The sequence below is a fragment of the Lynx canadensis genome, chromosome B4 (assembly GCF_007474595.2).
Source record: "Lynx canadensis isolate LIC74 chromosome B4, mLynCan4.pri.v2, whole genome shotgun sequence".
Classification (NCBI taxonomy): domain Eukaryota; kingdom Metazoa; phylum Chordata; class Mammalia; order Carnivora; family Felidae; genus Lynx; species Lynx canadensis.
This window is the reverse complement of record NC_044309.1, coordinates 72,600,219-72,616,630: the sequence shown is the minus strand read 5'-3', so window position 1 is coordinate 72,616,630 and position 16,412 is coordinate 72,600,219. Positions and strand designations below refer to the sequence as shown.

The following is a 16,412-nucleotide window of genomic DNA, read 5'->3' as shown; positions in this document are numbered from 1 at the left end:
AAACTTCAACCTGATTATTTCAGAGTTTGTCTTCCCCTGCATACTGTAAGTCTGTGAATTCAGGGGTATTACCTTATTGTTATATGTCTGAAAAAAAGGGCAAATTACTGAAATAATTTAAGTTTATTCTAGGAGAACTGCCTTAACTTCTTCTCTATATTAAATTTTCTGTCATTACTCCCACTTCCCCCTTCCCTTGGATCTTGGCCAGAAGTAGCGACTATTTCCAAAGTTAATTCCTTCACCTATATATTGGAATCTGTTATATTCCTTCATAAACTACCTCCTCTTTTGCATCTTCTATCTTTTCCTTTCTACTGAACCCTACACCTTTTTAAAAAAAGTTTATTTATTTATTTTGAGAGAGAGAGCACGCACGTGAGTGGGGAAGGGGCAGAGAGAGACAGCTTAGTGTGGAGCCCCACACAGGGCTCTATCTCACAACTGGAAGATCACGACCTGAGCCACAATCAAGAGTCGGACGCTTAACCAACTAGGCCATCCAGGTGCCCCATTAACCCTATACTTAAGTGTAACAATATATACGCTATTCCAACTAAAACAACAGAAACATTTTCCCTTTGACCTCATTACTTTCACAAAAGATAGGAACTCAATTTACAGTATCTGGCAAAGCAATGCTCAATTTAATTAATATTTAACACATTTATTACTGTAACTACATCTGACAATTTTTTTCACCGTCACTGGCCATTTTTCAAAGATACATATTATTTTCAATTACATCATCAATACAGTATATAATGGCTAGTTCCCTGCTTTACATAAATAACTGCAGTTGAAGCTCAGGATTCATTTTTATTCCTTCATTTAAACCCCCTTCACCAAATTCCTTTTTCTTTTAGCTGTTTGTTTCAGCTGAACAAATTTTGCATAAGGCACTTAGTAGGTCCAAGTTTCCTGATTCCAGCTACCCTAAGCAGCAGCTTCAGGCTAAAACACTTTCAGTCAGGCTCTGTGCTGGCAGCTCAGAGCCTGGAACCTGCTTCAGATTCTGTCTGCCTCTCTCTCTCTCTCAAAAATAAATAAAACATTAAAAAACAAAAAGGCTAAAACACTTTTCACCTGAAAATAAAGCCAACCATTACTTTATTGGTGTTATTTATACAATGATTATTACTATCACATTTCCTACCATTAATCAACTTCTTAGGCATCATAAACACATAAGTAAATGAAATAAATAAAGCATATTTTTTCTACTACCTTAAAGATTTTATTATTTAAAAGCCTACAATCTTTTCAGGTTATATATATTAATTATACTTAATACACATGATATTTTAATAATTTACCATATTTAAAAGAACAATTTAGAAACAAACAACAGAGCTAAGATTGTTTCCTTTGTTTTTAAAACATAAATAAAAGGGCTGAAGATAGCACTTTAGTTGAGATATTTTCATTTAAAGTTTTCTTAGTTGCTCAAGTTCTTGGCAGGCTGTTTTTAATGACCAAAAAGGATTCCATGTCCCTCTTAATAGCCCTCCGGCTGGAAAAACATTTAATTTGACTTGAAACATATGGGATATGTATATTTTTAATAGGAAAATTCTAGTTTAAAAGTAAGATGTGCATTTAAATGTTAATAAATGCACATAAATGATAGTACTATACATCAAAAAATCTACACTGCAAGAACAGTTTTTAAAAAAGTTATATTGTTAATTATAAAACAATTAACTTTTACTTCAACCTTTGACATCTGTTATACACAGATAATACTCTATGGCCAAAGAAATACCAAAGGTATACATTATTTTATATTCAAATGAGATTTGGTAACAAGCTGCTAAAATTTGGGGAAAAAAACCCAAACCAACAATGATGCTTGGGAGACTTACCAATTTTATTATATATCCAGTTGTAAAAGTTCAAAATGGAAAAACAAAAAAAGACAACTGACTTTATTATTAAAAGAATCTAATTTATTGCCTTAATAGAGGACTAAAAATTACAAGTGCAAACTGGACAGCCCCAAGCCAGCATGGGTGTTCTTGGAAAATTTCTAAATGCTGTGGTCGCTACAGCACCCTCCACCTCTGCCACAGCCAGTCCAGATTCAAAGCCACAGGTGAGAACAACTGACTGATTGGCCTAAATGCCAAAGGTAATGCAGGAGAAAGCAAGTATTTGGCCTTTTCCTTTCTTTCTTTTCTTTTTTCTTTTTTTGGCTTTTGTAGAGAGAGAGAGGTCCTGCCTTCTAGTAGGACTCAAATTATGGGAAATATCTCAAACATAGGAAGGAAGTTCAGATGGAAGATAACCAAAAGCAATTGTCTTTGTCCCTATCTCCTTTCCTTCTAATAATAATAAACAATAGAGGAAAGGACTTGTTTTTGCTCTTTTTTTTTTTTTCAACGTTTATTTATTTTTGGGACAGAGAGAGATAGAGCATGAACGGGGGAGGGGCAGAGAGAGAGGGAGACACAGAATAGGAAACAGGCTCCAGGCTCTGAGCCATCAGCCCAGAGCCTGACGCGGGGCTCGAACTCACGGACCGCGAGATCGTGACCTGGCTGAAGTCGGACGCTTAACCGACTGCGTCACCCAGGCGCCCCGTTGTTTTTGCTCTTTGATCCTCTAGCACCAGCTCCTACTAACCTACTGGTCTGTGAAGCAGTCACATATTTTACATGGCAAAGCACAAAATACACTCTCAGAGACCTTGTTTAAATAAGGTCTTTCACTAAAATTTCAAGTAGCATGTGAAAATAGTATGGAAGTGGATATGCACAATTTAGGCATTTCAATAATTATGTTACATTTAATCAACCAAACATAAGCTTGGAGATAAAATAAAAAAATAAAAATGAAATAAAATAAAAACATAAACATAAAAATAATAAAAATGAATAAAAATAAAAATGTGTGTGTATTTGCATGTTTTTAACAAGACAAATAAAGCATACAAATGAATTTGACAATGGATATTCCCCTGGATTCCTTGAAAGATATGGCAGTTTATCACTTCACACTGTTCTTGACAAAGCTACCTAGAGCATAAAGTACCTCCCTACTGAAATTCTGTTTGCTCATTACTTACTCTGTATTAGCTCTATTCAAAAACATTGTCTTATTTGATTTCTATGTCTCTTTGATAAAGGTAAAATTACCCCCACTTTACTGTAGAGAGAGTAAGAAAATCAGTAGTTGCATGAGGCAGGGGCAGGGAGGGGAGGCAGTAAAGAGAGGTGAGCAGATTAAACAAACAAAGCATTTTCAGGGTGGTGACTATTCTGTATAATACTGTAAAGATGAATGTGTGATATTATGCACTGTCAAAATCCACACAACTGTATAGCACAAAGAGTGAATCTAATATAAAAACTATGGATTTTAGCTAATAATGTATAAATATTACTCATCAATCATAACATATATAAGATGTTAACACTAGGGGAAACTGTGCAGGGAAGAGGGAATACATGGGGACTCTGCACTATCTGCTTAACTTTTCTATAAACCTAAAACTGCAGTTTATTATTAGCTAAAATCCATAGGTTACGTTAAGATTCAGTCTTTACGCTATACAGTTGTGTGGATTTTGACAATGCATTATGCCACATATTCATCATTACAGTATTATACAGAATAATTTCACCACCCTGACATAAAGCTAGATTCACACTTCACTTTATGCATGAAACTAAGTTACAGATGGATCAAAAAGTTAAAAAAAATTAGGGGCACCTGGGTGGCTCAGTCGGTTGAACGTCCGACTTCGGCTCAGGTCACGATCTCACAGTTTGTGGGTTCAAGCCCCGCATCAGGCTCTGTGCTGACCGCTTGCTCAGAGCCTGGAGCCTGCTTCAGATTCTGTGTCTCCTTCTCTCTCTGCCCCTCCCCCGCTCATGCTTTGTCTCACTCTGTTTCTCAAAAATAAATAAATGTAAAAAAAAAAAAATTAAAAAAAAGTTAAAAAAAAGTAAAGTACTGGAAGGGAACAAAATATGGATTATGTGACCTAAGAGTTGAGAAGATCTAAGCATGAAATAAAAACCATTAGTCTTTCTAGTCTGTCCACTAAAAAGTTGAGAACAATGAAAGCAATGGATACTTCCTGGAGCCTAGACTAAATACCATTTCCCATTAAAAGACACCAGACCTCCTTGGAGAAATCTGATTCCATGTGTGGTAGGAAATGTATAAGATAAGCCTGGAACATGACATCTAAAAGAAAGCAAGGAAACCAGCAAAGACTTATATTAAGATCACAACCAAAGAAACTGGGAACCAGCTTGAAAGCCCTTTACTGGTCAAAGATGGGACAATTTGAGCATCAAGAAATAGTAAATGCAAGAGGGGTACCTGAGTGGCTCAGTCGGTTAAGTATCTGACTCTTGATTTCGGCTCAGGTCACGATCTCATAGTTTATGAGATCAAGCCCTGCATGGGGTTCCATGCTAACAGTGCAGAGCCTGCTTGGGATTCTCTCTCTTCCCTTCTCTCTCTGCCCCTCCCCTGCTCACTCTCCTCCCCTCATCTCTGTTTCTGTGAAAATAAACAAATAAACACTAAAAAAAAAAAAAAAAAAAAAAAAAAAAAAAAAAATAGTAACTGAAATGGACTAAAAACACTTCAAATGTTTTTAAATCATAAGTTCATTTATAAGAATACTAAAAACAAAAAACAAAATCCAAACCTCATGGTACACTTTTCAGGAGTGTAGGTAAACAACACAATATTTTGAAAATTGGTAAATAAGACATAAGTAACATATCTAGATTTTTCTCTAGGTACTTAGTATTCCTCAGAGAAATCAAAGAATTGATAAGAAGGGACTCTTACATTTTACAACTGTTAATGAAATAATGGATCTAGATAATGATCCTCAATGGCTGTTTACATCACAAAACAAGACAACAAGATATTACATATCTCCTGATAAAAGTACAAAATGCTCTTCATAAAACTTAAACCAGAATCTCATAAAATATCTGGACCTAACTACCAACTACAGAGTCAGAAGTAACACGTTAGCTAAACAACACCAGTAAAATCCAGATTGTGACATTCTTAAAGGACAAAAAACTTGTGTTTATCAACAAAAACTTACAAGGAAAAAAATTAACAGAGATGAAGGGGTAACATATAGATTAAAAGATACTTCAAAGACTTCACTAAAAACAATGTTTGCATCTTAGTTTCTCATTCAAATTTAAGAAAACACAAGTGGAGAAATGCAAACACAGACTGGATATTTGAAGAACTCATAATATCGAAGGGATTGTTATTTTTCTGCAGGAGTGTAGATTATTTATAAAAAGTAGGATCCTCAGTTTTTAGGAGATAAATTCAGATTAAAAAAGCAATTACTGAAATGTGGTGTTGAAGAGTGGCTGATGAAAAAAGTCTATATTATATGAAGTAAAGAAGAATTAGAAATACAAAATGACCATGTAAAATATGGTTGTACCACAGAAGTACAAACAGGTTAAATGTATACCTAAAGTCATTTTTAATTCCATGAAAGAAAAAGAACACATGATCAGTGATTTCAAATTTATATATGGAGCACTTCACAATAATGTATCAGTGAAAGAAAAAAATTTTAAGTAAAATCTGATGGAAAAAAAGATTCTTTGTTAAAATTTTGGTATGTTATAAAAGAAATTAGAATACAGACACTTCGTGGACAATGGCAATGACATGTATTTTTGCACTTGGTATTAAAACTAAATCTGAGAGAAGGAGTTAAGACGGTGCAATAATAAGGGGACTCTGGGCTTGTCTCTTCCCTCGAACACAGCTAGATCAACATCAAATCATTTTGAAAACTTAGGAAATTGATCTGAAGATTAAGAGAACAGTCTGCATAATTTGAGGGAGAGAACGTGGCAGGTACAGAGCACAGAGGTGAAATGGTGAAGAGATGTGGTACAGCAGAAGGGAGGAAGCCCTTTTTGCAGGGAGGAGAAACAAGGGAGAGAGAGCAGTGCACTGGGTTTGCGCAAGAAAAGCACTGCCCCTGAAAGCAGCTACAAAGAATGAAAACAAGTGTAGGGGACTGCACAAGAAAACTGTTTCACAAAACCACACTGCCAGTTTTTATGAACAGCGAGGTACATAGTCTGAAGCTTCAGAGGTCAGCACTTGGCAGTGCTCTGGTGAGGAAAAGTGGCAGAGCCCCAGCAGCGGGTGGGCAGCACAGTCTGAAGATCCCCCGGGTCGCATGCGGAGAAGTTGTTCCCCTACTTGGGGTGCACTTGGTAGAGGCCATACAGCCCTCTACCTCCACAGGGGCCCTATACTCCGACAGGGGCCACAGACCTGTCCTGTTCACCAGTATAGGAAGAAAGACACTGGTTGAGGGCAGCAAAACCTGGCGCCAGCGTTGTGTTGGGATTTATCATAAACTCTGAGCTGCTGCTGCTGCTGCTGCGTGGTCAGGTGAATGTTTTCTGGGGCACCCAGATAGCAGCCACAATGTGGTTGAGACCCTCCCACAGATCACAGTGGGTCCCAGCTGTAGGGGTCTCTGAAGTGTGGGGTTTTGAAACACAGCAGCTCCTGAGATAAAACCCAGGAGGGTGGTGCCACCTGGCAGGCCACCTTCAGCTCTGACAGACTGAAGGTGGGGAGCTGAGAGTTGTTGGGGACAATGGAGGAGTGACTGATCACACATCTGTGAGGGCTTGAACTTCCCACTGGAAGGGCTAGAGAATTGGGTGAAGCCATTTTTACCATTAGCCCATCAGAAACGATTGAACTCAGGGAGCTAAACAGTGGCACCAAGTGGCAAAGAGAGCTGTACAAGCACAAAGTCCCACCCACTGTGCCCTCCAGGCACATTTCCACTAGGGCAAGTTCACTTGAGAATGAGAGCAGAAATCCTTCCCTGTGAAGACGAGCACAAATCCCTTCTGTGCTCTTAAGTCTACTGATCACAGACTGCTGCAAGTTTCAGCTTTAGGGAAAACTGCATCCAGCTTCATTTGGGTTTTTTTGTTTGTTTTTGCCCTTGGATACAGAAAGAGCAAAGTTTTTATTTTTTTTTAACTTTTAGTTTTTTTATCTTTTTCTCTCCTTTTTTCTTTCTTTGATCAAGCTCCCATTAACAAGCAGACCAAAAACACATAGGATCTAGCTTCCTTTATTTGATTTTTTTAAAAAACTTTTAATTTTAATTTTATTATTATTTTTGTTTTTGTCCAAAATGACAAGATGGAGGAATTCACCCCCAAAGAAAGAACAGGAAGAAATGATGGCCAAATCAGTACAGATGTAAGTAAGATGTTTGAACTATGTTGTTAAAACAACAATTATAAGGATTCTAGCTGGGCTTGAAAAAAAGCATAGAAGACACTAGAGAATCCCTTACTGCAGACATAAAAGAGCTAAAATCTACTCAGGCCAAATTTTAAATTGCTACAACCGAGATGCAAACCTGAATGGATGCCACAACTGTGAGGATGGACAAAGCAGAGGAACAAATCAGTGATATAAATATAGATAAAATTATGGAAAATAATTAAGCTGAAAAGAAGAGCAAAACACAGGTAATGAATCATAAAGGCTGACTTACAGAACTCAGTGACTTCTGAAAACAGAATTAACATTCATAACATAGGAGTCCCAGAAGGGGAAGAGAGGGAAAAAGGGGCAAAAGTTTTAGTCAAACAAATTATAGCTCTGAAAACTTCCTGAATCTGGGGAAGGACACAGACATCAAAATCCAAGAAGCACAGAGAACTCCCATTAAATTAACCAAAAGCCAGCCATCACCAAGGCATATCACAGTCAAACTCACAAATTATATGAACAAGGAAAGAAACCTGAGAGCAGCAAGGGATAAAAAAAAATCCTTAAACCTACAACAGATGACAGATCACGTTTGCAGCAGATATGTCCACAGAAACTTGGCAGGCCAGAAAGGAGTGGCAGGATATATTCAATATGCTGAATGGGAAAAATATGCAGCTAAGAATACTCTATACAGCAAAGCTGTCATTCAGAATAGAAGGAGAGATAAAGACCTTCCCAGACAAACAAAAACTAAAGGAGTTCGTGACCACTAAACCAACACTGCAAGAAGTATTAAGGGGGACTCTGAGTTGGTGGGGGTGGGGAAGACCAAAAGTGACAAAGACTAGAAAGGATCAGAGAACATCACCAGAAACACCAACTCTATAGGTAACACAATGGCACTGACTTCTTGTCTTTCAATAATCACTCTGAATGTAAATGGACTAAATACTCCAATCAAAAAACATAGAGTATCAGAATGGATAAAAAAACAAAAACAAACCAAGATCCGTCTATATGCTGTCTACATAAGACTCATTATAGACATTAAGATATCTGCAGATTAAAAGTAAGGGGATGGAGAACCACTTATCATGGTAATGGATGCCAAAAGAAAGCCAGAATAGTCACGCTTCTATCAGACAAACTAGATTTTATTTTATTTATTTAAAAAAAAAGTTTTTTTTTAACGTTTATTCATTTTTGAGAGTGAGAGAGACAGAGCATGAGCGGGGGAGGGCCAGAGAGAAAGGGAGACACAGAATCAGAAGCAGGCTCCAGGCTGCAAGCTATCAGCACAGGGCCTGATGCAGGGCTTGAACTCACGGACTGTGAGATCATGACCCGAGCTGAAGTCGGATGCTCAACCGACTGAGCCACCCAGGCGCCCCTATTTTTAAATTTTTTAATGATTATTTTTGAGAGAGTGAGAGACAAACTGGGAGCAGGGGAGGGACGGAGAGAGAGGGAGACAGAGAATCCGAAGCAATCTCCAGGTTCTGAGCCTGATTCAGGGCTCGAACCCACAAACCAGGAGATCATGACCTGAGCTGAAGTTGGATGCTTAACCGACTGAGCCACCCAGGCACCCTGGGACAAACTACATTTTAAAACAAAGACTGTACCAAGAGATGAAGAGGGGGATTATATCATAATTAAGGAATCTAACCATCAAGAAGATCTAACAACTGTGAATATTTATGCCCCCAACATGGCAGCACCCAAATATATAAATCAATTAATAACAAACATAAAGAAACTCACTGACAATTATACAGTAATAGTAGGGGACTTTAACACCCCATTTACAACAATGGACAAATCATCTAAGCAGAAAATCAACAAGGAAACAATGGCTCTGAATGACACAGTGGATGGCACAGACTTAACAGAACTTTCCATCCTAAAGCAGCAGAATACACATTCTTCTCAAGTGCACATGGAACATTCTCCAAAACAGATCACACACTGGGTCACCAATCAGCCCTCAAGAAGTACAAAAAGACTGAGATCATATCATACATATTTTCAGACCACAGTGCTATGAAGGTTGAAGTCAACCCCAAGAAAACATTTGGAAAGACCACAAATACTTGGGGGTTAAAGAACATCTTACTAAAGAATGAATGGGTTAACCAGGAAATTAACGAGGAAATAAAAAAGTACATAGAAGCAAATGAAAATGAAAACACGACAGTCCAAAACCTTTGGGATATAGCAAAGGCAGTCTCAAGAGGGAAGTATATTGCAATACGGGTCCATCTCAAGAAGCAAGAAAGGTCTCATATACACACCCTAACCTTACACCTAAAGGAGCTAGAAAAGCAAATAAAGCTTAATGCCAGCAGAAGAAGGGAAATAATAAAGACTAAAGCAGAAATAAACAATACAGAAACAAACAAAAAAAAAACCCCAGTAAAACAGATCAAGGAAACTAAGAGCTGGTTCTTTGAAAGAATAAAATTGGTAAGTCCCAAGCCAGACTTATCAAAAAGAAAAGTCAAAGTACCCAAATAAATAAAATCATGAATGAAGGGAAGAGATCACAACCACCACAACTGAAATACAAATAATTATAAGAAATATTATGAAAAATTATATGTCAACAAACTGGGAAACCTGGAAGAAATGGATAAATTCCTAGAAACATACCAACTACCAAAACTGAAACAGGAAAAAACAGAAAATTTGAACAGACCAATAACCAGCAAAGAAATTGAAACCGTAATCAAAAACTCTCCCAACAAACAAAAGTCCAGGGCCAGATGGTTTCACAGGGGTATTCTACCAGACATTTATAAAGAAGAGTTAAAATCTATTCTTCTCAAACTGTTCCAAAAAATAGAAACAGAAAGGAAAACTTCCAAATTCATTCTATGAGGCCAGCACTACCTTGATTCCAGAACCAGACAGTGACCCCAGTAAAAAGGAGAATTACAGGCTAATATCCCTGATGAACATGGATGCAAAATCTCAACAAGATACTAGCAAATTGAATCCAACAGTACATTAAAAGAATTATTCACCATGATCAAGTGGGGTTTATTCCTGGGATGCAGGGCTGGTTCAATATCCATAAATCTATCAGTGTGATACACCACGTTAATTAAAGAAAGGATAAGAACCATATGATCCTCTCAGTAGATGCAGAAAAACCATTTTATAAAATACACCATCCATTCTTGATAAAAATCCTCAACAAAGTAGGGATAGAAGGTATATACCTCAACATCATAAAAGCCATATATGAAAGATCCACAGCTAGAGCCTATCATTCTCAATGGGGAAAAACAGAGCTTTTCCCCTAAGGTGAGGAACAGGACAATGATGTACATTCTCGCCACTACTGTTCAACATAGTAGTGGAAGTCCTGGCTTCAGCAATCAAACAACAAAAAGAAATAAAAGGCATCCATATTGGCAAGGAAGAAGTCAAACTTTCACTATTTGCAGACGACATGATACTCTTTGTAGAAAACCGAAAAGACTCCACCAAAAAAATTACTAGAACCAATACATGAATTCAGCAAAGTCACAGGATATCAAATCCACATACAGAAATCTGTTGCATTTCTATACACCAATAAAGCAGCAGCAGAAAGAGAAATCAAGGAATCGATCCCATTTACAACTGCACCAGAAACCATAAGATACCTAGGAATAAACTTAACCAAAGAGGTAAAAGATCTGTACTCTGAAACCTAGAGAACACGTATGAAAGAAGCTGGGTAAGACACAAAATGGAAAAATATTCCATGATCATGGAAAGGAAGAACAAATATTGTTAAAATGTGGATGCTACCCAAAACAATCTACATATTCAATATAATCCCTATCAAAATAACACCAGCATTTTTCACAAAGCTAGAACAAACAATTCTAAAATTTGTATGGAATCAGAAAAGACCCCAAATAGCCAAAGCAACCTTGAAAAAAAAAAGCAGAAGTGGAGGCATCACGATTTCTGGATTTCAAGCTATATTATAAAGCTGTAGTCATTAAGACAGCATGGTAATGGTACAAAAACAGAGAAACAGATCAATGGAGCAGAAAAGAAAATCCAGAAATGGACCCACAACTATACAGTCAACTAATCTTTGACAAAGCAGGAAAGAATATCCAGTGGAAAAAAATACAGCCTCTTCAATGAATGGTTTTGGGAAAATGGACAGCAACACGCAGAAGAATAAAACTGGACTTTTTTTTTTTATTAAAAAAAATTTTTTTTAACGTTTATTTATTTTTGAGACAGAGAGAGACAGAGCATGAACAGGGGGAGGGTCAGAGAGAGAGGGAGACACAGAATCTGAAACAGCTCCAGGCTCTGAGCTGTCAGCACAGAGCCCGAGGTGGGGCTCGAACTCACGGATCGCGAGATCATGACCTGAGCCGAAGTTGGACGCTTAACCGACTGAGCCACCCAGGCGCCCCAAACTGGACCACTTTCTTACACCATATATAAAAATAAATTCAAATGGGTGAAAGACCTAAATGTGAGACAGGAAACCATCAAAATCCTACAGGGGAACATAGGCAGCAATCTCTTTGACCCTGGCCATAGCAACTTCTTACTGAGCACGTTGCCAGAAGGAAAGGAAACAAAAGCAAAAATAAACTACTGGGACTTCTTCAAAATGAAAAGCTTCTGTACAGCAAAGGAAATAATCAACAAAACTAAAAGGCAGACTATGGAATGGGAAAAGATATTTGCAAATGACATATCAGATAAAGGGTTAGTATCCAAAATCTATACAAAACTTATCAAACTCAACACCCAAAAAACAAATAATCCAGTGAAGAAATGGGCAGAAGACATGAATAGACACTTTTTCAAAGAAGACATCTAGATGACCAACAGACACATGAAAAGATATTCAACATCACTCATCATCAGGAAGATACAAATCAAAACCACAATGAGATATCACCTCACACCTGTCAGAGTGGCTAAAATAAAGAACACAAAAAACAACAGAAATTGGCAGAGGCAGAGAAAGGGGAACCCTCTTGCACTGTGGGGAGAATGAAAACTGGCGCAGCCACTCTGAAGAATAGCATGGAGGTTCCTCAAAAAATTAAAAATACAGGCACTTGGGTGGCTGAGTCGGTTAATTGTCCAACTTTGGCTCAGATCATGATCTCATGGTTTGTGAGCTTGAGCCCTGCATCAGGCTCTCCGCTGTCAGTGCGAGCCTGCTTCAGATCCTCTGTCCCTCTCTCTCTCTGGCCCTCCTCTGCTACCTCTCTCTCTCTCTCTCATAAATAAATAAACATTAAAAAAGTGTAAAAAAATTAGAACTACCAAATGATCCAGCAACTGTACTACTAGGTATTTATCCAAAGGTTACAAAAATACAGATTCAAAGCGGTACACGCACCTCAATGTTTACAGCAATATTATCAACAATAGTCAAACTATGGAGAGAGCTCAAATGTCCATTGACTGATGAATGGCTAAAGAAGACGTGGTATATACATACAATGAAACATTACTAAACCATCAAAAAGAATGAAATCTTGCTATTTGCAATGATGTGGGTGGAACCAGAATGTACTATATACAAAGCGAAATAAGGCAAATCCCATATGATTTCACTCATACGTAGATTTTAAGAAACAAAACAGATGAACATATGGGAAGGGGGAAAAAGAAGAGGAGAAACAGAAAAAAAACCATAAGAGACTCTTAACAGAGAATAAACTGAGGGTTGATGGAGGGATGTGGGTGGGAGATAGGCTAGATGGCTGATGGGTACTAAGGAGAGCACCTGTTATGATGAGCCCTGGGTGTTGTATATAAGTGATCAATCACTGAATTCTACTCTGGAAACCAATACTGCACTGTATGTTAACTAACTAGAATTTATATAAAAAATTGGAAAAACAAAAAAGAAAGAAAACTAAAGAAAAGATTTAAAAAAAACAAAAACCCTAAATCTGAATAATAAATGTCATTACTGTCTTCGTGCCCTAATGCCTTTGCTATCCTAAGCTTCTCATAGGTCCTTGGGCATACAAACTCCTACACATTCTTCAAGACCCAATTCAAAAGTAATGTCTGTAGTGAAACTTTCGTTAACCATTCCAGCATTACATGAACTTTTTGCTATGCAGCCAGTAACACTATGAAACCATCTTTTTACAGCTCTTTACATGTTTATACTGTAAATTTGTTTTTTGGATGTGCTTCTTTAAAGGCTGAGAATAATCTTTTTTATTTCTAACTCCTAGCACATACACTCTCCTACAGGGTACTCAATAAATATTTGCAGAATCAAATGGAATCAGGATTGTAGCATCTAAAAATGGCTTTAACAAATGACTAGCTCTAAGAAGCCTTGTTGAGTCTTATTCAAAAAAGACTTCCAAAGAGGAGGCACATATCAAATTTTGTAACACCGATCCTACTAGCAGATGGGAAATTGTGCTATGCATTTAGGCTCATTAACCTTTTCAGCACTTTTTCTTCTTGAAATACTGTAAGTGCTTCATCAGAAACAGCTATTCTCAAACTTTTTAGTCAACAAACAGGATTAGCTGACTACCTACTCTATCAGCTACCATTTGCCTGTTAAGACAAAAACGAAATCTAAAAAAAAAATAAAGAATACAACTGACAGTGGTGAAGAAAGTTTCAAATTAACTTACAACATAAAACAAGATGGTCAACTTAAATTAATCAAAGAAATAATCAGAGACAAACTAAAGCACTGACTTTTAAGCAACATTCTGACAAACAGATTTTACACTATAATCTAGTACACACATGCCTATATTAAATACAATAATTACCTTTACCGACATGATGGAATCCGATACATCTAATTTTCTTTTCATTGGAAAAACAAACAATCAATCAAAAACCTACCAGTAGAGACCTGCCAAAATGATTTCATGACACTACTACTGGGTTGAGATTTAAAGTTTGATAAACACTGTCCAAAGAAATTGTGCATGCTATTAATAATCCATATGCTACAGCGATAGCTATAATCCCATATCAAATACGTATATGAAGTTTACAGCAAAGTACAATGTCTGTAGTATATCATAAAAATTATGAATAGCAAATATAATTTAAAAAATAATGTGGTAATTTCTATCAGTAGTTAGAAAAAGTGAAATGGAATCTTTGATATCTAAAACATGAAAAAAATATTATGTCTATTAAGACAAGTGCCTTAGTCCTAGACCTCTAAAAAAGTGACAAAGCAAAGGGTCTTAGCTGAGCACTGTTAAAAGAATGATTTTATTTTAACCATTATTCTTAAGTATTTCTTCAAGTGGAAGAAAGCCCTGTCTTGAGAAGTTCAGTTCTACTCATTGTTGATCTTAGTTATTAAATTGTGAGATATGGTTTTAAAAATAATTTTCATTGAGTGTCCAACCCAAACTCAAATTTAAGACAAGTCACTCTTCCTAACCAATTATTACCTTTAAGTTGCTATAATAAAGAAATTCTACAGCCACCATCACCTTTAAGTCACGTTAAAGAAACCTCTTTTCATAGCCAAATAAGAAATCAACGCTTAGCTGATTTTGTTTTTTAAAAACTAGTATCAAAACACATTCACCAATAATCTACCATTAGGCAATGATGCTCTACCTGTAATTTATATAAATTTCTTAGTTTAGGTGCTACTACATCTCCATAAACATCCCTCTTAACAGAAAATATTTTCGCTAAAACACTTCAGCGGCTTCAAAAGAAAATTTTCATGAAATGAAATGACAGAAATATAAATATAAAAGCATTCCAGAACAAAGAGCATTTATGTATATCAAATAAAATTGCCATTTACTTTTTACAAGACTGCCACAGACACATGAAGTTGTGTCCAGGTTTTCTCACTGGATCCCCTTGTTGACTAGATGCACTGAATGGAGAAGGCTGAGAAGTGCTGGGCTGGTTCTGCACCTGCGCAGCTGGTGAAGGCGTCATAGGAGTGTTCTGTGAAAAACACAACCGCACGGTTTGTGAGATGACACGGAGAAACATTCACATTTTATACCACAGGTTTAAAATGAGGATTATAATGACGACTGTATGATTATATCGATAGTTATAACTTCTAAAATAAAATTTACATTTGTAGTTTTCATAATTATTTTTTTTAAATTCTTTACAAAGATAACTATGCTTATGAAAATAATTAGGAAGTAAGATTCTTTTATTTCCTATGAACCACAAAGGCAAGATCATATTGTTGTTGTTACAGGATATACATTATTTTGAATTAAGAATTTTATATTAATAAAATTAGGCAGAAACACAATTATAAATTAAAATAAATAAAGCTACTATAAATGCACCCATTTGATTTAGTTACGTACATTCTTTACAAGAACAAATCAATTGCAAACTATTATTTTTTGGCATACATTTCCATTTAGATTTTTTAATCAATACAACAAAAAGCAAACAACACATAGCAAAAAGAAAAGAAAATTTCTGATGTTAAAAATGAAGTAACCATAAGTAGAATGTTGTAAATATTATTTTATAGTTAGCTGTTTTTTAACAACTTTAGTCTTTTGTGTTGTCCAGTTAGAGCTTTTGATGGACAATACAAGTAAAAAGATTCTAATTATAGACATAAGTCTTTAAATATAAGCTATGTTTTCTTCTTCTATACCACATCCCTTTCTCTATAAAAGATACATAGGTAAATAATTACAATATATCTTAAAACAATTTGAGGCAGTATGTTTTCTTTGAACCTTAATTCAGATTTATTAATCCTCACAAAGGAAAAAATAATATTGAATTTCTCATATAGAAATGGCAGCACACCATTTCAAAGCACTGTTTGAAGGCAATAAATTTAAACTTTGGGAAGATATTAAGTACACTATTCACTTATATGGTGATATTAGAAATACTTGGGCAAAACGAAGTTAAAAATAGCTGAAAACGTCAGATTAAGATTCATAATAATTAGAAAAAAAGATGAAACACATAAAAAGCTACAGCATAAAAAAAAGGGAGACTGAAATGCTGAAAAAAAACCATGTCTCTTAGAAATGTGAAGTCAGGGCACCTGCGTGGCTCAGTTGGTTAAGCATCCAACTCCTTTTTTTTTTTTTTTAATGTTTTTTATTTATGTTGAGAGAGAGAGAGAGAGAAATAGAGTGCAAGCAAGG

The 16,412-nt window shown here is 36.2% G+C and overlaps 1 protein-coding gene and 1 long non-coding RNA gene across 2 annotated transcripts in view; one reads left to right on the top strand and one right to left on the bottom strand.

Annotated features, from left to right (window-relative positions):
* Positions 1-16,412, bottom strand: part of ARID2 (AT-rich interaction domain 2) — a 169,441-nt gene that overhangs the window by 22,031 nt on the left and 130,998 nt on the right. Inside the window, 1 exon segment of the mRNA XM_030322394.1 lies at positions 15,071-15,219. Coding sequence (XP_030178254.1) covers positions 15,071-15,219 — 149 coding nt within the window.
* LOC115518851 overlaps positions 1-16,412 on the top strand; it is a 40,325-nt gene that overhangs the window by 10,010 nt on the left and 13,903 nt on the right. The window lies entirely within an intron of this gene.